We start from the raw sequence: 27659 nt of genomic DNA on the forward strand, positions 1-27659 counted from the left end.
GAGCAGATGCACATACTGTAACTTCACATGAATTATAAGAACAACACGCCCTCTAGTGGCCGATCAGAAAAAAAGTGAATACAGGCAAGAGAAAATTGATACTTTAATACTTTTCAGAACAGTATCAGTGTGTTAAAGTTAAGATAGATAGATAGATAGATAGATAGATAGATAGATAGATAGATAGATAGATAGATAGATAGATAGATAGATAGATAGATAGATAGATAGATAGATAGATAGATAGATAGATAGATAGATAGATAGATAGATAGATAGATAGATAGATAGATAGATAGATAGATAGATAGATAGATAATTCTTCCCCATTAGAGGACAGTTTTGTTTATATCTTTTGTTTAATGGCCAAAGCAAAACACTGATAAGCATTAGAAATATTACTTAGAGATACATACATATATTCATTTATATCTTTTGCAAACTTATCTTTTATCTCTTGAAAAGATAAAATGGGATTTGGAAATAATTCTTTAGACAACAAGGAAGATTAATATTCTAACTGCCGTTACGCTTTTTTCTCAGGAACTGTAAAGAATGTGTGACCTGTCAGACAGGTGTACCTTTAATTATATCTGCATTCCTTTGTAGGATTCAGGATCAAAGCTGTGGTGTGGTTCATCTTCACTGCACAGACAATGCTTAAGTTTTTTTAAGGTCCTTCAACCTTTTAGCGTTTTGTCAGGTTAAAACCACAAACTCCACTGTAATGTGGGGATTTTTATGTGACAGACCAACGCAAAATATCTGTGAAGTGGAAGGGAAATGATTCATTCAGATGCAGGTCTTGTTGAACATATTTCTGACTAGTTTACTCTTCTTGAAGCCTTTTTATTTTCTTCTTGTAAAACAGGTGAACCTCAGTCTGGATGGATTGATCCTTTAAAGCTCCGGTTATACATTTAATGTCCTCATCCTTCTGAAAATGTATCACCACTGTCAAGCTTACTAGCTCCCCCACTCTCATTACTTAATCTTAACAATAACTTCCACCTTTTTACTATCCTGTAAAATGCATTTAGAGTCAAAAAAACGAATGATTTTCTTGCATAAAGATTTGCTCAACTGAGCTTTAAATCTCTGCAGCTTCTCTGTGCCCAGATTGTTAGCTTATATGGTTAGCACTTCCCTTAAACAATGAATGACATAGTTTTTGTATTTTTGAATATTGGTTGGAACAGTGTTTCATGAAGTGCTCAGTGCTTGGAAAACAGTTTTACTTCACAGCTTTGATCCCTGGCCTCCTTCCTTGATGTCGAGTTTTTCTTTCCTAATGTTCTCTAATAATCATCTGAGGCCTTCACAGAACACCTGTATTCATAAAGTCTAAGAATAAATGATAGATGGGTGTGGCTCTATATAATAATCAGGTGAAACTGAAGGCATCTGGTTGCACAGGATTTAATCTAGAGGAGATTATAGTAATGATCTTCATTATTATTATTTTACTTTACTCTAAGTAGCATTTAAACTACCACTTAACACAACTGAGTAGTTACTGTAACTTAGATATTGCTTAATTTTCTAAGTTGTAATTTATTAATCAAATATTTATAGAATCAACCTTGCATAAATGCTTTGCTCGGTAGATTGAACAATGCAGTTAGTGTAATTGAAAGAAGTTAGATCAAATTGCTCCTGCTCAGCGAGGTCTGGAAACATACTAATCTACAGTAGTCCTGTGTAATACCTTTACTTTTTTATTTTTAGGGCAATTAGCCCTACAAATAAGCAGATCCCGTCGCTGTATGAGATGTCCTATTTTTCTATAACTCACTTTTTGAAGTCCTAAAATTTTATTTAATTTCTGGGCTTTTGGGTGATTGCTTTAACTACAGCCTTTCCAGCTTAGTAAGATAGAGAAATACATTAATTAGTTTCTTGTCATTTCATGCATGCTTAAACAAAACTCCCATGAATTGCCTTGGCTTGCAGAGATGCGGTGACTCCCAGCATTTAATGGGCCTCGCTGCCACTCCAAACCAGTCCGATGTCATTCCTGCATCAGGCACAGCACTGTGTGCCTCAAGGCCAAACGGCTGGAAGAAACTCTGTCAGCCTAAAAGACAAACGGCTCACAAAGCAGCATTCAGGATCAGCTTTTTACCTACTGTAGATCCCTTTTAGCTCTTGAAATTTACTAAAGCTTGAGATGAAAAGGAAACTATAACTATACAGTACATTTGCTAGTATTGGATACAAACTGACACCTGGAGCAGACAAATAAAAAAAGTGAAATTAAATTTGCACTGTCAGGAAAGTGCCTTAAAATGTGTTTGCTCCATTGCAAAGAGAAAAATAAGCAATGCAAACCTGTTTCAAAGTATAAAAGTAATTGCCCCATTAAAGCTGATAGTAGAAATCTTAAGTAGAAAGAAGTGTCATCTAGCCTTTGTGAAGTTGGCGATGAGTCTGGAAAAAAATATATATATATTTTTTTATTTACAGAAATGTTTAAAGTCCTGCTTGAGTGTTTTTGAACATGAACTGGCCTGGTAATTTATCTATTTAGTCTTTTTTTAGTTCAGTCTGACCCTGTTTAAATCTTAATTTAAAGTTCTGGTTTTCACTTTCATTTCAACTCGGATCTGTTTAATTATATAGCTCTAATTCACAATGAATTTCAGCTTTAGGCACTTTACAGAGACAGTTTTGCTGACTACAATGTCTAAAATACAATGAAAATCAGGACAGGTGGAGTTCAGATGCAGCAAGTTCACCGAAACATTATTGTGTGATATATGTATTGCTATGATTACAACATAAGCTTTTAGATAAGGTTTTATATTTAGTCGTTGGGACAGGTAAATGTCTCTTTTTCCCAAGCAGAGTACGGGTTTGCTCTGCTTGGGGCTGGATCACATCCTACATAATAGTTCCCTGACTACCTCCACCGGTTTTTCCTGAAGATGCGCCCAGGGCGTTATCAGAGCGTGTAAAGGAAATAAAACTGCAAAAGTCCACATCAGTTTAACACTTTATATTTTTTTCAATTTACACATTCCCGTGAAAGACAAGAACACTTTCAGAGCTTATTATCTTCTTCCATGACAAACTTTAATTTTGACATTTAGTCAGAAACCTGTGAGGTAGGTAATTAGCAGTTAACCCCCCCAGCTCCTCTCCCTCCCTCTCCAAACAGTGGGTGTGTCTTCGTGTCTGAACACGGCATGCTGCAGTTGACAGACGGCTGTACTCCTATTTCTACCTGCCAGATGAGACACGGATAACAGCCCGTCCTTGCTGTGTATTTCTTCCAACTTTCTTCATTACTTGAATCATCAGATGATTCCCACCAGGAAAGGTGAGCCAATTTAACTCTAAATGTTCTTTTATTTTTTATTCTTAAACCATTAAAGTAACTCACTTTTAAAGCAGAACTCCCACTATGGCTGATTTACCAATGTGGGACATAGTCTTACAACAGGTGACTGACAGATGAGCTAAAATAAATATTTGTTTGCACATCCTATTATTTGACAGTAAGGAAAGGAAGATCGTAAACATAGTTATGAAATCATGAGAACTGCATTTGCTGTTGAACCAAAATCACTTTTTTTTTTGTCTGTTGCTCTCTTCATAGGACCCTTTCACAGCCGTTCGGTTGCTCGCACTGCTGGAAACTTTGCCTGCAATTTCTCGGCTTTAAAATTTCAGTCATTGTTTCTGGTCGTGTGTGTGATGTGCATTCCCATCTGAAATAGCAAGGAGACCCACAGTGAAGATTGTATAGATATTTTTTTTCTTGTTGGTGTTTTTTTTTTCTTTCTTTTTTTTAAATAAAAATCAGCTCAGATTCTGCACCATGTTTGTTCACTGTTGGTTTTATGATGGTAAATTGTCCCTGGAAGGTACAAAACAGCAGCCACATGGCGGTAGGCCTCATCATCATCTTTTTATAGATCTACTAACCTAGAGCACTATTTTGCATTGTTGAAGCTTTTTATTAAAACTAGAAGACTAGTGATGTATGAAACTGGAATCCTATCTGGTCTCAGTGGCAGCAGAACTTTTTGTATGCAGAGATGTTAAAACTAAAGTAGTTCAGTTGTCAAATCCCACAGGAGGGCAAGGCAGTGGTGTTACCACATGCACACACGCCTCTAGTAATGTCAGGTATGTTGGTGAACCAGCTCCACTTATTTGTTCTTAGATGATGGGCGTTAACTCTGTACTTTCCTTGTGTGGTGGCTCATTTTAATTAAAAATGCATGCAGACATGGGAGGAAAAAAAAAACTTGAAGCTTAGGATGGGAGTAAGAAAGGAAACGATTTGCACACATTTACATATATTGATGCTTGAAATAGATGTTTTAAATCTTATTAAAGGCTTGTTTTAATGTATTGTAAATGTTGCAATTTTCTTTTTTTGTAATTGTTATAAATTCCCTGTTACGTATCTTTTGGGTTGATTCTGCAATGCATAACAGACACCTGAGGGTCTGCACACTGTTAAACAGGTTATGCAAATGACTGAATGTAAACCAGTAACATTCAGAAGAAATGAGGCAATAACATGGGAGTTGGTTTAGACCGTATTTGTGTCCACACTTATCTTTGTGCCTTGTCAGCTCAGTTTGAAGTTTTAGATTAGTGTGAAGATGGAAGCTAAAATCATACTAAAGAGGGTAGAAAGCGAGTGAAGGAAATTGTCTTAGATTGGAGCTCGCTAAATCGATGAGATAAAAAAATTCCCAGCATAAATTTACTGCAAAGTTTAAAAAAAAGACAGCACTTTGCTTCTTGTTCTGCTCTGACTAATTCCTGAATGGCACAATAGTTAATATATTCACCTATCCTATAAAGTAACATTAAATAGTAACAAGTACACTTCAGTATAGATTCATTTTTTTTATAACAAATGTTCCTTAAAAACTGAGACTTGGAGTTTCCACCACATCAACATTTTTAAAAGCAATAAAAAAATGACCATTTTAGGATTTTTTATTTATTATTTATTTTATTTATTATTGTTCATGACTTAAATCAGCAGCTATGTTTATGTTGCAGCCACTGTCACCATCGTTGCTGTGTTCAGGGCACTGGAATAAAAAGCCTTCTTATATAAATGGAGTAATTCATAATGTTAGATATATTATGTAATATTAAGTATATACATTCTAGTGTTTGACTTTAAACTGAAACTGACCCCTTTTCTTACTTTGCAGATTTTAATTAAATTGTGCAGTAACCAGTTTTCTTCACTGCATGAACTTTAACAGTAACATTAAACTAGCACTATATACAAACAATTTATCTGTAAATAAAGCTAAATTAGGGTGAATTATACTTTACCAGTTAGAAAACCCTAGTTCTTGATTGGTTCATCAGAGGTCAAGAAACCTTTACCACAATTCCAATGTAGTAGAAATTTAACATCTGGTTAAAGAATATAGATGTCATAAATCAACTCAACCCATAGGGTCTAATTAAAAGCCATTACAGGTGGCCATCATTCCACAGCATCTGATAGGTAAACTGGAACAGCTGGGCTTCAATACACCCCTCTGCAATTGGCTGCTAGACTTCCTCACAGACAGGCCTCAGTCAGTCCGCATCGGACAGAACATCTCTGATGTCATCATCCTAAGCACAGGCTCCCCTTAGAGCTGCATCCCGAGGCCCGTTGTTCCCCCTGATGACACAGAGGTTCACAACCAATTACATGGTGAAGTCCGCAGATGACACCATGGTGGGTAGTCAAAAACGACGGGGACCACAAAGAGGAGGTGGAGCAGCTGGTGGACTGGTGCAGAGATAACAGCCTGATCCAGAACGTGGAGAAGTCGAAGTAGATCATTGTCAACTTCATGAAGAACCAGCCTAACACTGCTCATCAAGAGCTCACCTGTAGAGGTGATCAACAGCACCAAATTCCTGGGGGTGCAGATTACAGACAACTTTACCCGTACTTTAAACACCACCTCACTGGTCAAAAGGGCACAAAAGTGCTTGTACGTCCTGTGGAGGACAAGGAGAGCCCACCTACCCCCAACCATCCTCATCACCTTTTACAGAAACCCCATAGAGAGTGTTCTGACCAGCTGTCTCACTGTGTGCTGTGGAGGCTGCAGCTCCTCAGACTGAAAGAAAGTGAGGAGAGCAATGAGAACAGCAGAGATCATTGGGGCTCCCCCCCGCCCCCATGGACTGTTCTCCCTACTGCCCTGTGGGAAGAGACTCTGAAGCATCCGATGATGGTCCAGCAGATTCCAGAACAGCTTGAACTGTTGTATAAAATAGGGTTTAAAAGAAAAACAAAAATAAAACACTGAATGTTGGAAATCATATACCCGTCTTATGTTTACAGTTGATCACCATGTTTACATTTGATCACTGCTGCGCTTTAAAAATGGAAATGTGGAGAGGTGTAGGCCTATTGAACAACATTTCTTTTTGTATAAACTGTGTGTAAAAAATGACAAAGTCAAAGTAAAACGACTGTTATACAATGAATCTGAACCCTGTTACATCGGATTTCTTAATATCCCTAGATTAAAGATTCATAACCTTGGGGTATGGCCATAACCTAAACACTATTCCCGGAGGGTCTGATACAAAAGGTCAGTCCCAAACCACGTATTCTGTGGTTCGACTGGACCAGTCAGCCTTTGCATCAAAGGAGGGTCGTTGGAATCATATCTATGGTTGGAATCATTCAAAGGGTGTACCCGCGAAATAATGACGGAGGAAACAAGTGCAGTAAAATATAAGTTCTGCTGATTCGCTGTGACTTCGTGACGCTGACAGAAAATCAAGTTGGTAAACCTTAAAGGAAACGTAATCTAAAATACTAATACTGCCATTATTTAGCTTCAAGAAATGGGAAATTTGATGTAATTTCAACCTACGCCACAGAGCTACAGCCGTGCACACGCGGCGTCACTGCGTTGCCACAGCAACGACTTTCCTATTCCTCGTTTATATCCCCCCACGTCCAATCCAGACAACTTCCACAGCTGAGTGGGACTTCATTGATGGTTAAAGGTTATTGTTGAGGGGGCGTTTTGGGTTTAGGTCCTTTTATACTGAAATTCTGACGCTAACAAACAGGAAACAAGGTGTATAGATCAGGTTCACCACTTTTTAATGCCAACAACTGACGCGCCCACAAGGTGGCGCTCTGGGCAAATAATACATTAGAAGTCACATTTTAAAGGAAAATGGCAACTGCTACAATTTTTAAACCTTTTTTAATCCCTGAAAAGTAATAACATGGCACACGCCCCATTGAGTCAACACTTTAGCACAGTTTTATTCACCACCCTCATGTTTGTCTCCAGCAACACCAACAGCTCATACTTGGTTAAAGAAAACTGATATTTCTCTTTACAGATAGAAAACTTGAACAGAAGCTACTTTTCCATTTCAGCAACAGTAATGACAGCATAGGTGCTGAGAATCAGCACTGAGTATTCAAATTAAACAGGTTGCCATTACGTTTAATCCCCTAAACTTAAAATAAATGTGCTCTTAATTCCGTTTCTTCATTGAAAAGTAACAAAACAATGTAAATCTTTCAGCAGGACTTTTCTTAATTAGGATGGACTTTTTCAGCACTGTAAAATGATCTGTTATGTAAATTCCTTACAGGAAAGGATGTCTGCCTTTGATTGCAAGACAAATACCCGGAAGTGATGTCAGTAAAAGCTTGGGTCATGAGAAAACAATGACAGGAAAGTCAAATTTTAGTATAAAAATAAATATAAAGGTCCCTTTGAGAACAAATAACTGATACAGCACAAGAATTTGGCCATGAAGAAATAATCTAGAATTTGACAATAATTTTAACTTAATTTGACAGCATATCAGCATTAAAAAAGCAAATATTCAAACATACAACCTCTGTGCTGTAAAGCACAAGCATAAATCCAGCTTTGACAGACAACAGATGTACATGCATTTCAGTTTTAAACTGGAAATATGAAAAAAGTTGCAGAAAAGTCATTTTATACAAAGGATATGAACAAGTAGATATTTGTTTATTCAGACAGAATATTATTGGCTGCTTGTGGCTTTAGCCCTTTCTGATTATTAAGTAAAAGCTGGATTATTTTATATACAGCTGAAATGCATGTACAATCTCAGTAAGCATGCACAGAGAAACAGTAATTAAATATACAGTCATACCACGTTCAGTTTGAAGTTACAGAGGCTAAAAAACAAACAAAATGTCACAGAAAAGAAGAAAAATAAGATATTTAAGGGATTGTTCCCAAGCTCAATGACAATACAGAAAACAGAGTGCTAACAGCACAATGATAAAGGCCTGCTTTGTTGTTTTCTTTTGCCCTCGGTAAACCCAGACCAACAGAAATAGGCCTCGTACGAGTCACAGGCTGTGGCACATGGAGAAAGCCCGTCTATTGAACAGAGCGACAGTAGAGATGTCAAAAAGCAGCTGCCATGTTGATACACAAGACACTGTATTGGCAGAAGCAGACACAGACTGCCCACAAAGAGCAACGAAGAAACAGCCTGATTCCAGTATTTCCATCCAGAAGAGGAATGAAGCGATGATGATGATGGCACAGATCTCTGCATCTAATGACCAGAGCGGGTAAGGAGCAAAAATCATTTAAAATTTATGTGGCGAGTCTGGACCTTTGGCGAGTGCTAACGTCAGATTAACAAAAAAAAAAGTTGCTTCAATACTCACTGACTCACATCTCTGGTCAACTTAAAAGGGTTTAAAATAGAAAAAAAAAAAAGTCCAAGTCAACCACATTAGATTGTCCCCAAAGCTTTTGGCAAAAAGGATAGTGAATGTTTAAAAGGATAAATAAATATAAAAAAAGAAAGAATAGATGGAGGGCGGACAGCAGGTCTGGATGAGGTATAAATCCCAAGTCACCGCCTCTGATAGGCACCTAAAAAAAAAAAAATACAATCCCTCAGTTTGATCAGTCAGCCCACCTTTTATATTTAAAGGTTAAAAAAAAGAACATGTTTTTCAACATTTTCATGTAAATATGTACCTCTAGAAGTTGCTTCAGGTCTCTGTGGAGGGCGAGAGGCAGCGGGGTGGTCTGAGTATCCATACACTGAGCTAACATTCTCATAATCATGCGTACGAGGCTGAGGAGGTCTGTGGCAACAAAGAAACATCAGTTATTAAAATGCACAGTCATGAGAATTTATCAGTGATTTGCTGCGGATTTGGCCTGGTACCGAGCAGCTCTGTTGTTGTTCCTCTGTCTATGATGGTCGTACTCATCTCGCGTCCGAGGCCGCACCACCTCCTCCTGATAAGGTGAAAAACATTATTCTGATCAGTTATAGTCCTTCAACTGATACAGAACGATTCAACAACATTATTTTCTTTATTTTTGCCTTGAGAAAGAACGGTTGTGGGTCGGCTTTGTATAAATAGAGTTAAAAGACGTGGCTACCTTGTAGTTGCCCTCGTGTCGCTTTCTCTCTGCGGCCATCTTCTCCAGGGCCAGCCTCTCCCGCTCCTTCTCTTTCTCACGTTCTCGGTTCCTTCTGTACTCCTTCTTTTCCTTTTCCATCAAGAGCCGAGCTATTTCCTGTCAGACAAATGTAAATTTTTCTGACATCACTGTCTGGCCTGAGAAAAAAAAAAACTAAATGAAAGATATTTAAAAACATCTTATTGAAACTTGCCTCATCTTTTGCCATCTGGGCAGCACGCTCCTGCATATGGCTTGCTTTCTGAAACAAGAAAGGTTTTAAAACTTGCATTAAAATACCATTAAAACAGTAAAGGGTTTTACCCCCATGTTGTACATAAGACAGTCTTAGCATTGATGCTTTTTCTCCCTCACCCTGAGTTCCTCTTCTTGAAGTCTTCTTGCGACCTCCATGTCCTTAAGCTCCTGCTCCCGAAGGTCGAGGTCAGTCAGCCCCTGTGTGGCTTCAGTCAGCCCATACTCTGGGTCTGCAATAGCTGAGCTACTTCCTGCATGCACAATATGGCCTGCAGGAGGAAACACATTGAATAAGCAAACTGGAAGGTAAAAGATCACATGAAATGAACACCTAGCACAGAAATCAAGCACCAGTGGGAATACTGAAGCTTGTTTTGCGTGATTAAGGAAGCATAATCAGAGAACCAGCAGGATTAGGTTTCTGTAACTATAGAGATAGAGTGGTTAGACCGATTACAAAATACATCATTGGTCAGAGAACGTGTTGTCATGAGGCATCTTTTAAAGGGCTGCAGTGCTTTTTTAATGCTGTTCATAATCATTTTTCTTTATTAGCTTAGCCTAATTGGTTTAATACAGCTGAGACCTGGATTGGAAGCAATGCTTGGATAACTTTATAAACAGCTCAGCAGCTCTGAAACCCTCTAATGTTCAACCATTCCAGTTCATCAAGATGTGTGGAAAACAAAGGCAGAAAGAACAAACCACACAGCATGGAAGCAACACACAGTTTCCACCCATCAAAGGAACTTTAAAATAATCAACGCCATTCAGATTTTTGCCATAAGTGATTTTCTTGTTAGATCAACCCACCACCTGAGATTTCTACAGCAGAAAGTGAGGCCAGCAAACCACACAAACACCCCAGGAGACCCCAGAGGGGGGGGCTCAGGTGGTACCTGTCTCTCTGTTGGGTTGGCTAAGACTGCGCTCCCTCTCAGAAGCCTCCCCCTTTTGGAGGTCCCAGATCTCCTTTGGGTCTCCTCTGTCTTCGCCGTTCAGAACCACATCGAACACGTCGACTGGGCTGGAGTGGATGCGCTGCCTGCTCCTGGCCCTCCGTCCTCCATCATCCTCTTCCTCTTCCAAGGATCCCCTGTTCTCTTTTCGCCTGTCTCTGCTGGGCCCTACTTCTAAGGAGTCCAAGTCGAGTCCTCGCTCCCTGCTTCTGGCTCGCCGTCGCTCTTTGTCTTTCTGTCTTAGTCTGTCTCTTTCTCTCTGTAGGTCATCACCTGGTATCCGATCTCTGGATTTTTCCCTCTCCCTTCTCTGCCTGGGATCATGCTCTCTCTCTCTTGTGTACTCCTTCTCCATATGCCTCCCCACTTTATAGTCCCTGTCCCTATCATGCCTGTACCCGTCTTTGTCTCTTTCTAGAGTAGCATGTGGTGGAGGTGGTCTGGCTGGTCTCTCTTTCCTCCTTATCACTCCATCTACATCCTGGTCCCTGGCTCTGCCAGTGTATGAAGGCTCAAACTCTGGGTACCTGTCTGCATGCTTGCCTCTAGAGGGCAGCAGGTGTTCTGGATATGGATCTGCATGCTTGCTACGCCCTTGTTCTGCCTCCAAGTAGTGTTCTGCATATCTGGGGTGGCTTCGAGGGGCTGCAGGGTCCTGCTTTGGATACCTGCTCCTTTTGGGCTCAGCGGAATAATAATCTGGAGAGTGTTTTCGGTTTGGGCGTGTTGGAGAGTAGGAATCATAATGTTCCGGTGATCTGGATTTCTGACGGGCATGTTTGTCCACATCAACAGTTCTGGGTTCTGATGAGCGAGTAGTAGGGGAGGAAGATGAGGAGAGCATGGAAATGTGAGGAAAAACAAACAGAATGCCATAAGCCAAGACAGCTACTGTATAAGCAGGCGGTTAAATGCAGCACCTGTGAGGAGAGATGGTCAGGGCACAACGTTTATGCTATGGAGGTAGAACCCACCCAAAAAGTCATGAAATGTGTGTTCTACCAAAAGGTTAGACGATAAGATATTGCTTTCATTCAAAATTAGAAAACAAATATATAAACACATTTGTAACAAAATGTTAAATGGACCTAATACTATGCAGCTAAATTGCTGTTTATGAGGTAACAAGTCTGGGAGTGAGTGTGAAAATAAAAAGACAACACACATTCAGGACAAAAGAACATGACTTGATTTGGAAAAACACCTCCATCTAAACCAGTCTGTAGGGAGTTGGCTTGTGAGACAAAACAAATGAGTGGAAATGAACAAAGCTCAGACCAGGCAGCGCTGAAGAAAGTCATCGCAAAGGAATTCCTGTTATCTAACAGGCTGCTCTAAAAATCCAATCAACTCTCTGTCTAACAAAAAAAAGTTTGGAACATAAATGGTTTCGTCCTACACACAGAGACAGAGCTAGATTAACAGAAGATGTAACTGAAAGCCATCTTCAATGTTCTGGTTTATTAAATTTGAATATAAATAAAACAGACATGAGCTGAAGATCTCTGTCCAGCCAGCAGGCAGCTTCATAAGTAACCAGACTCACTGTCATTAGATAAATACAGTAAGAGGCCCCCCTCATGTCCTGCTTCGTGGAGCGCTTTATAAGAAACCATCTGGTTTCACAGTCCTGCCTAGGAGAAATATATACATCCTTTGCTTTCTTCACAATGCATCAAAGGAAAAAATAAAATAAATAAAAATCACACACTTGAGTATACACAAATATATTGTATATAATCATGACTTCACCTGTTACGGTAAAAATGCATCCAAACCAACCTTACCCTAAAGAATAGGAACCTCCCAGCATAACGTAAGAGATGGTATTACCAGCCTTTTCAGCAATACCTGGCAGTAAATCTTAAACATCAATTTAAAGAGCATGATCCCTTCTAAGACGTGTTTAAATTCTTCCACCATGTTTGATGTCTGTGACATGGCATCTTAATTGGATTTAAAGTTGAAACTTAAATTATGGGAGGGAAAAAGCTGCAAAGAAGTCAACCAACCAGTAGAATGTTAGCTCAATAAATTGTTCTGAAACTGTGTGTCAGATTTTTATTTTTTTCCTCAGATTTTTAAGATTTACATCTTCTATAAAGTAACAGTTGACTCATTGGTCCACAGATCCTTTCCTTAAAAGTGTTGAAGATGTTTTTAGGTAAATGTGCTACAGACGTCCCATCTCTTTGTTGAATCATGAACACAGACCTCCAGGTTTTATAGAATTCAGCTTTAATAGAGGTCATATTTTATATCTTTACATTTGATCACTGCTGCACTTTAAGAAATGGAAATGTTATGAGAGCTGTACAAAACTCAATTTCGTTTTTTTATACACTCTGTTTATACAAAATGACAGTAAAAGTTGTCTAAGTCCAAGTCTTTATATATTCTAGAGGGATTCATATCATCCCCGGGTTGTTGTTTTGCTCTTAAGAGTAATTTTGGTAGTTCTGATACTACTGGTTAAGCTCATTACTGTCGCAGGTTTTCTCAATTTGTGATGAATCATTTTCTATACGGATCACTTGAGTCCAGAACACTGCTGTTATTTTTTTTATATACTTCTTTGTATCTGGTCATGAGGTGTATCGTTTGAGGGAGTTTTTTTCCTCATCTGAAACTACTTTTTACATTTACTCAGTGTATCTTTCCCTGGATAAAAAAAAAATTGGGAGGTAAATAGTTAAGTACTATAAAACAGTAATTAATCATAAATCAGCAGCACTCTACCAAAAGATATGCAGTGGAAGGCAATCAGAGCACTGCTATAATCAATTGGGATTTATTAACCACCACCAGCTATGATGGTGTAACCTGCAGGTCGCCTTGTGACGTCTTTCCCACATAACTTGAGATACAGAGTAAACAAAAGAGCAACCTCTGCCTCAAGCAAGATCACACTTAAACTGCTCTGTACACACAAACTCAGAGGAGAGCTTAAAACGTGAGCAACTATGGCTGGACGGCAAATAGTGATGATGCATCTGCGGCAAAAGGAGCATGTATGATTGGTTCAGCTTCTTCAACAATTATAAGGGGCTCAGGTAAAAGGATGGATTCAGACGACAGGGGCAGAGGGAGCGGGAAGACGGATAGCAGCAGATAGTAGCCCACTCCTGTTTATGTCAACAAAGAGCTCTGTGTCTGTCAACATAAAGCCATAAGCACTCAGCAGCTATGGACAAGCTGCTGCCCTGCTTCTGAAAATAAACTGTTTTTTATTTTGAAAACTTATTAAAAAGGATAAACTTTTAAGTCTCTGAGAGAAAATAAAATGTTTATCTTCCCATTAAAAGAAAAGATCGTGTTAATGTTGAAGTCTTTGAAGGGGAATCTCAGGCTTCAATAATTTTTCCTATTCAATAGAATGAGCCGAGTGAAAAAAAAAAAAAAAAAACGTGTACAGAAAGCAACCCTCCCACACCTGATGTCACACCCTTGATTGAAAAATGTAAGGCTGGGTTCAGACATTGGTACTGCATTATACATCACCACAAGAACTCTCTGGGTTGGTTGGTGCTGAAAGGGATTTTCTCCAAAGACCATTTAAAAAAGTGGAATTCGTGTTTTTCTAAACCTGTCAGCGTGACGAGGAATTTACAAAACACTCAAAAGAAGCTTATTGTGTGATCAAAAATTATGAGGCTTCAGTAAGATGAGTCATACAGAAGGTTGGGGGGGTGGTTTGTATGTGTATGAAAAACAATATGTGAGACAAAGATGCCCGCCCACATTTAAAAAAGCATGACTGAAATTTGAAGCCTGTTTATGAATGGTAATAAATCCCCAACAGCTAAATTAAGTTTTCTCTTCATGCACTCATTAATCAATAACACTTTTCCTCATTTATGATCAACCATAAAGCTGTGAGCAAACCTCAACCTCTTCACATTAACAGCTGTTCTCCCACGAGCCTAATTAAGTCCTTATAAATGCATTCTCAAATCTTTGCCTCTAGTCAGCATCATTATAAGGACTATGACGCATCAAAAGCACACCCTCACACATCGACAGCATGGGACAGAAACAACCCTTTCTTCTAAGAGAAAAAGATCTCCATCCATGTTGTCCTGCAGGAGCTTATACAGGCATGAAAAGGAAAAAGCAAAACATCAACAGAATCAGCGTTGCTTTCCCCACCTCCGTGATCCTCAAAGTAATCCTCCTCATGTTTGGCTTCCACCTGTTTCTGTCTCCTCCTCTCCTCTTTCATCTCCTTCTCCTGCAGCTTACGAGCAATAGCCTGAAGAGAATGAGATGACAAATGGGTCGGATTTACCGTTTTATTGGGGTAAATAAATTTGGGGTTGTTGGAATAAAACCATTGAAACAGATATCAAAATAAGGAGTAGTGTTCTTGACATTTTTCCATTTTTACACAGTTTCAGGGTAAAGTGGGCTAACTAAATGTAAGCAACCGGAGCTATTTATGTCATTAACCTTTCAAAAGTGATTGTGAGTATGCGTTTCTTACTGCATCCTTCTCTTCCTGCTGTCGCTGCCGCTCTGCCTGTCGGACCAGTTCTTCCTGAATCTCCTGTGCGATCTCAATATCTTGTCGCTCTCTGGGATTCCCGTAGATTCGTGAGCAAAAAATAACAAAAAAACATAAGTCAAACACAAGGGATATTTTTATGTTCCTCAAATTCTTCAAGTGCAAATTATATCACATTTTCATGTTTTTTTTAAACCCTATACATATATTTCATAATCCATAGATTACTCCCTTAGTTTCGCTAGTTTTATTTATGTCTTGGTTTTCACATTTCACTAAAGCTTTGAAGTCTGAATGTGATTCAAAATTTCTGTAATTACTCTGTCTTCAAGCACTAAAACACTTATGAATTAAACAGTTTAAAGCGCTCCTCAGATCAATAATGGTAATCAGAAAATATGTAATCAGAGGTAGCGGTCCATGATACTGATCTCAAAAGGCAGCCTTGAACAAAAACAACACATTGGGAACACCATCTGCCTGGAAAGCTGTCACAGATCACTAAAGGGTGAATGCACGACACAACACATTTTCTACCCTGTTCTGCACCTGTAACCATTCCAAGTTTTAACAGCTTAGGAGAACATAGGAGGAGAGAAAAAAATTAAAATAGCATCTCAATATTCAGACAGCATAACGTTCCAGGTGTTAGTGTCTTTGGTGTGCGTGTGTTTGTTTAGAGCCCTATGAGTAGGAGTGCATGATGTGGCACTGAGAAATGCTGCAAAGATGACACTGAGCCAGCAGCAGAAAACAACACGATGGAGGATCTGGCCTCTCTGGGGCCATGTGGTTCTACTAGAACAGTCCACATATGCCTGAAACAGCATTTTATACACCGGCCTCGTCGAGCCAGCAGTTTCATCATGATCAAACAAATCAAAGCTTTACTGAAAGAGATCCAAATTTTAGCTTTGCAACTCATCCAGCAAATGTCATCAAAAGTAAAGAAACAGCAGCTTGTCTTCCTATTACTAAAGAATATGAGAAAAAAAAAAATCCACAAACAAGGCTTTTTTTTTATTTGATGATATAGTGGAGGATGTTCTTTTTCCAGTGGATCATCAAAACAAGTTGTCCTCCTAATTGTCAATCATTCTGGTGATACGTTTACGTAAGGCTGTCCTATGTGCCTTTCCTCATTTTCACTTACCATTGGTGAGTCTGACATAGTGGAAAAATTGCAAATCTTCTTTTGGAACGTAAGCTTGTATGACGATGCAAACAGCAACTTTTAGACAGAGCGTGGGGAAATGGGCTCCTCCATGTTCTCACACGAGTTTAATAACAGTTTCTTTTTTTTTTTAAATTTACAATCTTGATGACACTAAAGTGGTTTAAAATAAAACATTTCTTGATAAAAATCTGGAGTACGTTTAACCTTGTTGGTGGGTTTTAATGGTTGTCATGACAACATTTTAAAAAAGTTAGCCCATCTAGCCTAATACAAAAACAAGAATACTGATGTGTACCCAGACAATGCATAGAGTGATTAGCCTGCTGCTTTACTGAAAAAGCAAAGGAAGTAAATGCAGGAGGCTTACTTTTAGAAAGCTGCTATGCATGACTTTATATTTACGTCACGTTTTAAAAGCTTATTTATAGGCAACAGTAGCCTCTATTTTTGAAATGGGACTAAAGAGAGGGGGAAGACAATAATAGATAATGCAGCATGCTGCCATACTTGTTGGTGCATTACAGCTGAGAACTACAGGTGCTGGTCATAAAATTAGAATATCATGAAAAAGTAGATTGATTTCAGTAATTCCATTTAAAAAGTGAAACTTGTATATTATATTCATACATTACATACAAACTCATATATTTCAGATGTTTATTTTGTTTAATTTTGATGATTACAAATGACAAATGAAAATCTCAAATTCATCATATCAGAAAATTAGAATATTACTGAAGACCAATAAAAACAAAGGATTTATAGAAATGTTGGCCAACTGAAAAGTATGAACATGAAAAGTATGAGCATGTACAGCACTCAGTATTTAGTTGGGCCTCCTTTGGCCTGTATTACTGCAGCAATGCGGCGTGGCATGGAGTCGATCAGTCTGTGGCACTGCTCAGGTGTTATGATAGCCCAGGTTGCTCTAATAGTGGCTTTTAGCTCTTCTGAATTGTTGGGTCTGGTGTATTGCATCTTCTTCTTCACAATACCCCATAGATTTTCTATGGGGTTAAGGTCAGGAGAGTTTGCTGGCCAATTAAGAACAGGGATACCATGGTCCTTCAACCAGGTACTGGTAGCTTTGGCACTGTGTGCAGGTGCCAAGTCCTGTTGGAAAATGAAATCTGCATCTCCAAAAAGTTGGTCAGCTGCAGGAAGCATGAAGTGCTCTAAAACTTCCTGGTATGTGGCTGCGTTGACCCTGGACCTCAGAAAACACAATGGACCAACACCAGCAGATGACATGGCACCCCAAACCATCACTGACTGTGGAAACTTTACACTGGACTTCAAGCAACGTGGATGAAGTGCCTCTCTTCTTTTCCTCCAGACTCTGGGACCTTGATTTCCAAAGGAAATGCAAAATTTACTTTCATCAGAGAACATGACTTTGGACCACTCACCAGCAGTCCAGTCCTGTTTCTCTTTAGCCCAGGCAAGACGCTTCTGACGCTGTCTGTGGTTCAAGAGTGGCTTGACACAAGGAATGCGACAGCAGAAACCCATGTCTTTCATACGTCTGTGTGTGGTGGTTCTTGAAGCACTCACTCCAGCTGCAGTCCACTCTTTGTGAATCTCCCCCACATTTTTGAATGGGTTTTGTTTCACAATCCTCTCCAGGGTGCGGTTATCTCTCTTGCTTGTACACTTTTTTCGACCACATCTTTTCCTTCCCTTCGCCTCTCTATTAATGTGCTTGGACACTGAGCTCTGTGAACAGCCAGCCTCTTTAGCGATGACCTTTTGTGTCTTGCCCTCCTTGTGCAAGGTGTCGATGGTCGTCTTTTGGACAACTGTCAAGTCAGCAGTCTTCCCCATGATTGTGTAGCCTATAGAACTAGACTGAAAGACCATTTAAAGGCTTTTGCAGGTGGTTTGAGTTAATTAGCTGATTAGAGTGTGGCACCAGGGGCCATCAATTTTGAACCTTTTCACAATATTCTAATTTTCTGATATGATGAATTTGAGATTTTCATTTGTTGTCATTTGTAATCATCAAAATTAAACAAAATAAACATCTGAAATATATGAGTTTGTATGTAATGTATGAATATAATATACAAGTTTCACTTTTTAAATGGAATTACTGAAATCAATCTACTTTTTCATGATATTCTAATTTTATGACCAGCACCTGTATGTCTAACAATACTTATCTCAATTGAAATAGAGCAGGTATCAAGCTCAATATGGAAGCTGTTTAGACAGAAAATGAGGATGGTCATGTTGGTTCTATGAGGACAGCTGCTCTGTGGATGCATGTGTGCCGAGGTAGAGATCCTAGCTAGGGCTGCAACAACGAATCGATAAAATCGATAAAAATCGACTTTTAAAAGCGTTGGCAACGAATTTAATCATCGATTAGTTGTGTTGCGCGATTAATGCGTCATCCGCCGCCGCGGTCAACCGGGGGAAGAAAAAAAAATATGGCGGAGCGAGTCAGCGCCGCAGTTGCAGTGTTGCCAACTCAGCGACTTTTCAGACCCCTCCAGCGACTATTTTTCAAAAAAGCGACTAGCGACAAATCTGGCGACTTTTTACGGTGTCACTGGCGGCTTTTGCCTGCCGTGGGGCGCCTCCCCCATCCCAACGCCTTTCTCCCTCTCCCACAGGAGTCCCTCTCAGCGCGGCAGTCAGAGCCGCAGGATTTTAGTGAGGAGTTTACCCTCAGCGTCCAGACTGCAAATGAAGCGCGCATGCGCCGGGATTGACGGCGCAAATTGATCACAATAATTAAAATAGCTGGCGCTTTGTAAAGTGAAAAAAGTCGTAACATGCAACTTTTGTAAAAACAAATGAACATGGCACGGAAGCACCACTGTTATGACGCAGCACCTGAAAAGAAAACACGTTGGAGCCTTCAATGGCAGTGAAAAGAGCTGATCAGCAGGATGAGTAACCATGTTTGTTTCATTTTAAAGAGGGGAAACGTAACGTTAGTTTCTCAGGTAGCTCATCTGATGCTTTCCTTACCTTGTTAGTAGGTTACAGACAGTGATAAGGTTGGCTATTTATTTTACTTTTAATTTCATTTAAATTTGTTTAAGCAGCGTTTATATTTTCTTTATAAATAAATTTACTTGCAAATTATGAGGGCAAGGCTTTTAAAGTTTAAATCTTCTGGCAAAGATAAAGTAAAGAAGATCCTGCAATTTATGGAAGTAAAGCAGAACAAAATCCAGCAAGATCAGTAATATGTCAAGTAATTATCTGCCACATTCCCATGTAAATATCTGTCTTTGGAGGATGTGTTTTTTACCACCCCTAGTTCTCTCATTTTTATTCCAAATACAATTTATAATTTGAATCACAGGGCTATTTTTATCTCTATGGTTCAGTATTTTCTCAAGCAGCAACTTTAACTGCTATACTTTCCTGTCTTAAAAGGCAGAACTCTTCTAGTCTAAAAAAACTCATTTGTTGAAATGGGGGGACCTATTGTTTGAACCCCTTAGGGGCTTTAAAAAACAAAAATGCCTGTCTCTTTTTGCGCTTTATGAAACAAAGTAGCCTATATTTTGTGGATGTACAGCTACATTTCTCATGTAAGTTTGCGTAGTTTTAACACAAACATTTATTTTTCATATTGCACCAGTACAGTTAATGAGCAACCTGTACTTGTGTGCTTGTTTGTTCTGTCTAAAATGTTTATTTTGGAATAAAGAGGTTAATATAAAAAAAAATGTTTGTCCGATTCATCGATTAATCGAAAAAATAATCGGCCGATTCATCGATTTTTAAAATAATCGTTAGTTGCAGCCCTAATCCTAGCTTTACCCAAAGGAACAGAGATGTTAAGGAAACCAGCTAGTTTTCAGCTTATTGCTAGCATCTGCTGCATCTTAATGGGTGAGCATGTATCCATCACTAAAACAAAAACTGTGAGGATATAATTTTTAACCAAAAATTGGTACCCTTGCCTGCGCTTTAGAAGCATCATCTCCCAAAGATATCTTAATGCACCACTAGAATTGGAAGGTGACAAACACCTGCAAGTTTTGAAAGGACTTGGTCTATGTACTTAATATGCAAACACACTATAACAGCAAATCGCTCCATTTGACATATTTAGTTATTACCAGAGTTAGCAAAACTGTAAATACTCCAGGAGAAGGTAGGGATCACTCTTTGTCCGGAAGCTATTATGGATCTAATCTATTTAAAAGCCTAAACTTGCAGGTTTTAACATCAGTAACCAAGAGCAGACTATGTAACTGGAAATGGGAGCAAAAACTCCACCCCCATCTTATAGAGTAAATTAGCTTGTGGGAAAGAAATATATTCTGATTATTTCAATTTACAGTATGATAAATGTACATATGATAAAAACTACGTTGAGTATAGTTTTAAAACTTTCAATGTGAGATCTGTACATTTGTTTTTTTCCACTACTGTGTGAGTGTAGGTGTATAGATACCCACATGTCACTATTTTGTTTCTGGCTCTGGATCTTGGCTATTTCGTCCTCCTCCTCCTGCAGCTTCTTTGCCACCTGCAGGTCCTTCTGCACCAGGCGGTTCTTATGTACGTTGGAAGCCAAGTGGCTTTCAACTGCAGACACAGAGAGATAAGAAGTCCATTTAAACTGTGCACACACAAAGTTACGGTCTTGTTTTCTTTTGGGAGAGGCTGTACTGTTGCGAAGATTGTCTGCAGATGACAAGATAAACGTTAGGAGCTACAGACGCTCCGGTTTGATGTGATGGAAAAAAAGCCGAGCCTCGATTCGCTGAGAAATGAAGGTTTGCAGCTGAGGCGCCTTTCCAAGGTTGTACGATGGCACGCTGTGGCGGAACCAGATAATAAATCCTACTTTGCTGACGCACTTGCTGCACTTTTCAGGCATGGAGAGCATCAGTCACTCACTCGGCTCCGTTTCACCCGATTATTGATCCGCTGCCAGCTTTGAGTGAAAAGGGCTGGAACCCATTTGGCAATTTAGCCATGAGAAGGTCCAATAAGTTTCTATGCGTTGCTGCTGGGATCGAAAGTGGAAACTGAGTCACACTTCTTTCAAAGTGATAAAGAGAGAGAAGGGTTAACATCGATTTTTCTTTTTTGAAACACTGATTAAATGAACCTTTACGGAAAATATTTAGGGGTTAGTTGATGTCACAACCCCAGGCAGCATCATCGTTAATACGTCACTCCGTTTATCAACAGGACCATTGATTCTTCTCTTAGAGCGTGGACGGATGGGAAAAAACTCTTAGAGATCTCACAAAAAAAAAAAACTTGAGTTATGCTTAAAAAAAAAAAGATTTCTGGGAAGGAAGTTATATTTCGTCTGACCTAAAGAGGCGTAAATGTATGTGGAAGATTTGAAAGGAAAACAAAAAAACAGCTGTTACTCCTGATTTCCCTAAAAACAAGTTGCTTAAGAGCTTCTTTGTGACACCATCTGTCCAAAAAAAAACTAAAAGTGATTGTTGAATAATAAGAGGACGAGGCATGCTGTGTCAGTCTTTATTCTTCCCAGGGACCAGCGGGGTCAAAGGTGAAATCAGCATGTATCCTCCTCAAGTCAGATCGGTTGAAGCAAAGCATAAAGACTTTCAGAAAGTAATCACAATGGATCCAAAGGTTAAAAAACAATAAGCCACACAGTGATTGTATGCAAAACAGGGTTGGGCTTTGGTTAGCTCAATTCTAGCCAAGTTGGCCCTTCAGTACACAAAGCAGGTTTAGACCAAACTTTTTCTGAAAATCCAGAAGTGAACTTAAAAAAAAAAAAAAAAGAAGAAAGAAAGAAAAGTGACAAAATATCATGTGATCATTATTTAATTCAGATTGATTATACAGTTGGGGTCACAGCATCAAGCAATGACTTTTAGAAGCCAAACAAGCTGATAAAAAGTCTGTTCTGGGAACATAAAACCCTATGAGTTACAACAACATTTGATTTCCCTCTCGGATCGATAAAGTTGATTTGATCTGAATAAAATTCCCATTCATCAGTTCATCTTGATAGAAAATATTCTTCTCAGCCAACTCAAAGGAGCACAGATGAACCCAGAGCAACAAATCTTCAGATCAAACAGCTCGTGACATTACAGTTTTTAAAGGGAGACATAGCGCATTTGATCTTATTTAGATTATTGGAGAAAAAAGAAAAAGAAAACTAGCAGCTGGAGATCAAATCCTATACAGCGAGTATATTTTTAGAATCTCGTAAAACTGTAAAGCTTGTTATTCCCATATTAGGTCATAAAAGTACCACGAACCAAGCTAATTGGGCATACAGGGAGTTAGACACACACAGATTAAAACCCTCTTACAAATAGGGGGATACATTTACTGACACTGCAGTTTACCTATGAATGTATTCTGCAGAATGGGCTGACATGATAGAACATAGTGGGCACAGTAAAGGTTTTACTGCCACACATCAAAGACAACTTTCATGTTTTATTAAGAAAAAAAGGCGGAATAAAAACAGGATTTAAAGAGCCCCAGTTAGATTAACTGAGTTATATATGATCCTGGCTGGGAAAAATAAAATCCAAATTTCATCCAATATTTTTACAATAAAGGTATTTGTGTTGCCTCAGCAACGGCGATATACTTCTTTTTTTCTTCCATGTACAGTACTTTGAATTGCATTGCCACTGAAATGAGTGACGGAAATAAAATTGCCTTGGATTAAAATGTTAACGCTTGTTCTACCAGTGCGTAAAGTCAGTGTCTTAGAAACCGTAAATAAAAACACACCCTTTACCAAACTAACTGACTACAGCAGCTCTATTAAACATTGCTGCATTAGGTGTGCTGCTTCACAAAAAAAACAAACTTTTAAATATATTTCAAAAGGATCAAAAATCAGATTTCAGTTTTGGGGTTTTTATGATCAGATATGTTTAGATCAGGATAATGTCCTCATTTTTCTTTCAACATAATATGTTATCAATTATACAATTCTCATCTTTACCAAAGAGATTTGGTTTAAACAGGTAGCAGTTTGACTTCTAATGAGTAAAAACACATGGGGATTCGGAAATAGAAAAAAAAGTGCTTACTTTCTTGTTCCTGCAGGTTATAGGCCAGAGAGTGGTCTTCCAGCACAGCAAAGTCTTTACATACTGAGCAAGAGAGAAAAAAAAAACAGGCTGTCAGTTGATTTACAGAACAAAATATCAGCTTTTAAGATCAAGTTTAAGAACTAAATAATCCAACATTAAAAGTCTCACTGATGAAAGTCAAACCTGAACCACAAGCATTTCTGAAAGTCCCATCTTTACACTGACTTCATGTTTACCTGCCTGCACCACTCAAAAAATAATAATTTCTCAAGTCATCTTTATTTTTGCCCATCAATTCATGAGAAGTGAATGAATACTTGTCCAATGAAGCCCAGAAAAACTGCCAGCAGATAGACTGATTTCAAATTAATCGGTATGGGTCTAAACAAAACTTGGTAATATATTTTTTAACTAGAAGTTACATATTTCATAGACTAGGAATTGTGAATTGCAGAGGGCGGTAGATCAGCACGAAGGAAGAGAGACAATGCAAACATGCTAGTGACTGCATGATGCTCAGTTGTCCCCTCAGTCCAAATGATTCATCAAAAACAAATCAATTTCTGAATGGGTAAAACAGCAAAGACTCTTCAAAAACAGTTAAAGGAAAACAAATGGGTTAGCGGAAACTTTTCCTTTCTCGCCTGCTAATTCTGATGTCTTTAAGACATTATTTTTCCTGTCCAAATATCACATAAAGGGGAAGACGATTGTATGCAGATAGTTTGACAGTGTGATTTAAATAGAACGAAGCATAGAGGTGTTAAAAGGTGACCTCATCTGTGCATTTAAACTTATTTCCATAACCTTGCTTATAAATAATTTACTGTAAAAAAGAGGTGAATTAAAGTCTAATGCACCATTAACGAGACCTTTTAGTTTTGATGCATTTAATGGTTTAAAGTTATTGACCTGTCGATTACCAATCCGAGTTGATCAACAGCAAACTGGTTCTTATCTCTGCTTATTAAGTGCATCTAAAAAAAGATTCCATGTGGTGTTATATGCGTGCAAAACACAGAACAAAATTAAAAGCAAACTTTTTCTCAGGCTTATAAATATCGGTGTTGTCTTTGAAGGAGAACTGAAACCATAAAAAGGGAACGATTATTTGCATTTCCATCGAAAACACTTTTAGTTCACTTAGTTTTTGCCTCCTGCCATCATCTTAAGGAGTTTATAGTAAAACAAAAGTCAGAAAAATTGGCAAACTCTTGAGGCAGACAACAAATAGAAATATAAAAAATTATTCCCATACATTCAAACTAGACTACTTATCCAAATTCTAGCCAAGTAAAAAGTACCCTGAGCGATGCAATGATCAATGATCATTTTCCAAACCTACAGCTTTATCTATACAGTTTCAGTATAACTGAAGGTGCCAAAGTGGTAATAGTTCCACGTGTAGGAAGGGGTACTTTCCACAGTGGAAACACCCTCAAGTACCAAACACCCATCTCAAGCATTCTGAAATGAGGCAAACAGATTGCCTTGTCTCCATTTTAATAATTGTTTCAGACTCATTGTAAAATGCAAGTACTTTTCCACTCATTTAACTGTTGATTCAGGCTTAACATCCATTATTTTTGCCACTGCTTAAACAGTCAAACTTCACATTATGCTGATTCAAAGTTTATCTATGATGTTTTTGCACAGGAAATGGTAGCCAACTCCTTCTCCTCCTACAGATGCCAGGCTACTTGCATATATCATCTTACATATTAAGTGAATTATTATCTTCTATTTAGCGCTGTGCTACACTTATTTTCCATAGGTTTACCACCAGATCATCCTAACTATCAGCACTCCTACTTATGCAAAGCTCTGTTGATAGACCAGGACAAGCTGCAGTAGATGGCTGAACTCTGACAATCATCCTGAAAAAAAAACAGGAGGCCATGAAATCCATTAATCCTTACACTGACCACAGCATTTAACAGAGTATAGCCATATGTTTAATCCTCTTAACAGAGACCCCTAAATCCTTGGCTGCACATTTTTCTTATCTTAACTGAAGTTTCGATTCTAAATTAGGGTTAGACTGACAGCTCAAAGGAGTAATTTGGAAAACAGCATTTTTTTAAACCCATATGGTAGTGGAAGTTTTACGGCTTATTTAAACAGATGGGTTTGGAAACAATAAGCATTGTGCAGAAAGATTTCCTAAGCCGAATGGTAAACAAACAAGTTTTGAACACTGTGTAGAGGGATCTTGAATAGGCATAGGTTGGAGACGGTGGTGTGGAAACTGAAGTTTCACCATATAACAGTAAAAATACCAGCCTAGTGCTGATCCAAAACTTTCCCAGCTGCATTTTGAGTCTTTTTTCTTCTGCAGACAAGACTGAGCACATATTTCTATCTCTGACCAGAATAACAAGCATGGAGGTGAGCAGCTGCTTCACAATAAATATAATTTCTTTTTTTGTTTGGTATCAGTTTCAAGGCTGCTTGGATTATGTTTAAATCATTTTAAGCATACTGGTTAACAGCTGAGACAAATGCTCACAGCAGAAACCTGAAGGATTTTTTCAGATTAGACATAATTCAGCTTTTCCTTTGAGCTCTGGTTGAGCAACATACCAAAAGAAGAAGGCAACAGCTCATTGAGATCAGCTGACCAAAGAAAAGCCACTATTGCTGAACCATATTTATATTTACCTCACAGATCCTCAGTGTAATAACAGCAAAAATTGCTGCACAATCATTTTTGTTCTAGTTACCCTAATAGAGGTGGACTTGTTTTTACCAGAGAATAAATAAATAAAATGTCAGGACACCTGCAGCCTTAAGCAATGGGTTTTAATCAGTGCCTTCTTTATGTGGCTCCGAAATGTTTAACCCCTCTAGTATGCTAGCAAACATTAGCTTCCATCGCTGCTAAAGCGTTTTTAAGAGAAATATAAATAAATAGCTCCGTTTCCAGTGTAACGTTATCTCAAATAGAGCCATAAAACTGGCTAGTTTCGCATATTTGGGAAAACGTGTTATTGACATTACCCTCTTTCACTCCAGGTAGTTTTTTCTGGTCGATGCTAACGTTACATTCAGCCATGTCGTCACCGGTAACAACTCAAAAACCGCTGACTTTCCAAGGTTTACGGCGGTCCGGTGATTGATCGCCTTTGCGCGTAAATCCCGGATTGATGGTCCAGGTGGTGGACTGCCGTTTTGATTAGTTTCGGTCGCCACCCTCCGCCGATACGTCGCTGTTGAAGCTAGCGTGTCAAATTTCCGCCGAGCGTCCCTCCCTCCGAGCCTGGACGTTTCCGTCAGCCAAACCATAAAGCTAACGTGAGCTAGGTCACTTCCGGAACATTGGTTTCAAAATAAAAGTTTTTTTGTTCCACTACGTGAACGAGTACATATAGCCTCCTCTTCTGCTAGACTTCTTGACACGTTTATACATTCAAGATGAAATAAAATAATTAAAAAAAGCTGTTGTTTTGCACATATATGCCCCACATTCTTTCATTTATACTCCATTGAATATTATGTTCAGGCATGCCCTGTGCCAATGTAAAATAAATGTAATGTAGTATAATGTTCTACAATGTAAAATAGAATGAAAGGTTAAAAAAGGAATAAAAATTCTTGAAAAATGTCAAAGCAATTTGGTCAAACTCACTAGGCACACTGACAGAAGGAGATAAAGGCCTTCTGACCTCCATCAGTGGATAATGCAGGTGAAGTGTCTTGTCCAAAGACACAATAACGGAGAAAGCAGAGCTGAGATCCTGCATCCAGCACCTCTGTTGATCAGCAAAGAAGGGGAAATGTGGGAGTATTGTCTCTCACTCAGGGGCAAACTGAAGTGCAAGGCTGATGACTGCTGGAGTTTGTTAGTTTTCTGTAGAAATTGATAAGATGAAGCACAAAATGAAAATAAGACCAAAATAAAAATTATAACATCCAAAATAACACAGATAAAAATAATTATAAAACATTTAAGAAAAAAAAAAAAACATTCTTCATGGTGGCAGCTGCTATTCTTGTTACCTTGTGGAAAAAAGGAGGCCCTGACAGGAGTTAAAAGTAGATGAAGTCAGAAATGAATGTAAACAAATATAAATCAGAGACACAGTCCGACACTATCACGATTTTTTGTAAGAATCCCTTGTTCTAAAGTCTATCAGTCTATCAGTTTACTTATTAGAATCCTCCCCCGAAAAAAGAATAATTTGAAAGTCCAAATAAACCAACTTCCGGTATGAGTCCGGCTACATGTGTTTACTTTGACACATCTCGTTTTGCTTTTGCTCCTGCAGCACCTGCACCTTCAAAAGGTTTCTACTCTAAGGACAC

General features: G+C 38.6%; 1 protein-coding gene and 1 long non-coding RNA gene across 2 annotated transcripts; one reads left to right on the top strand and one right to left on the bottom strand.

The window, feature by feature from the left end:
• The first annotated feature begins 3201 nt into the window (after positions 1 to 3201).
• Positions 3202 to 4417, top strand: LOC119774593. The gene is made up of 2 exons (XR_005279548.1): positions 3202 to 3322; positions 3602 to 4417. It is a non-coding gene; the product is annotated as an uncharacterized LOC119774593 (long non-coding RNA).
• A 2665-nt stretch (positions 4418 to 7082) lies between these two features.
• On the bottom strand, positions 7083 to 26630 carry ccdc50a (coiled-coil domain containing 50a). The gene is made up of 12 exons (XM_038272143.1): positions 26355 to 26630; positions 23352 to 23414; positions 20757 to 20886; positions 15132 to 15222; positions 14798 to 14900; positions 10589 to 11452; positions 9807 to 9958; positions 9646 to 9693; positions 9411 to 9548; positions 9190 to 9263; positions 8997 to 9106; positions 7083 to 8888 (listed from the first exon to the last, which is right to left on the bottom strand). The coding sequence occupies exons 1-12, from the start codon at positions 26407 to 26409 to the stop codon at positions 8869 to 8871; spliced, it is 1848 nt and encodes a 615-aa protein (XP_038128071.1). The 5' UTR covers positions 26410 to 26630; the 3' UTR covers positions 7083 to 8868.
• Positions 26631 to 27659: the final 1029 nt, after the last annotated feature.

This window comes from Cyprinodon tularosa, unplaced genomic scaffold (assembly GCF_016077235.1).
Source record: "Cyprinodon tularosa strain WSP-4 unplaced genomic scaffold, ASM1607723v1 ctg82, whole genome shotgun sequence".
Taxonomy (NCBI): Eukaryota; Metazoa; Chordata; class Actinopteri; order Cyprinodontiformes; family Cyprinodontidae; genus Cyprinodon; species Cyprinodon tularosa.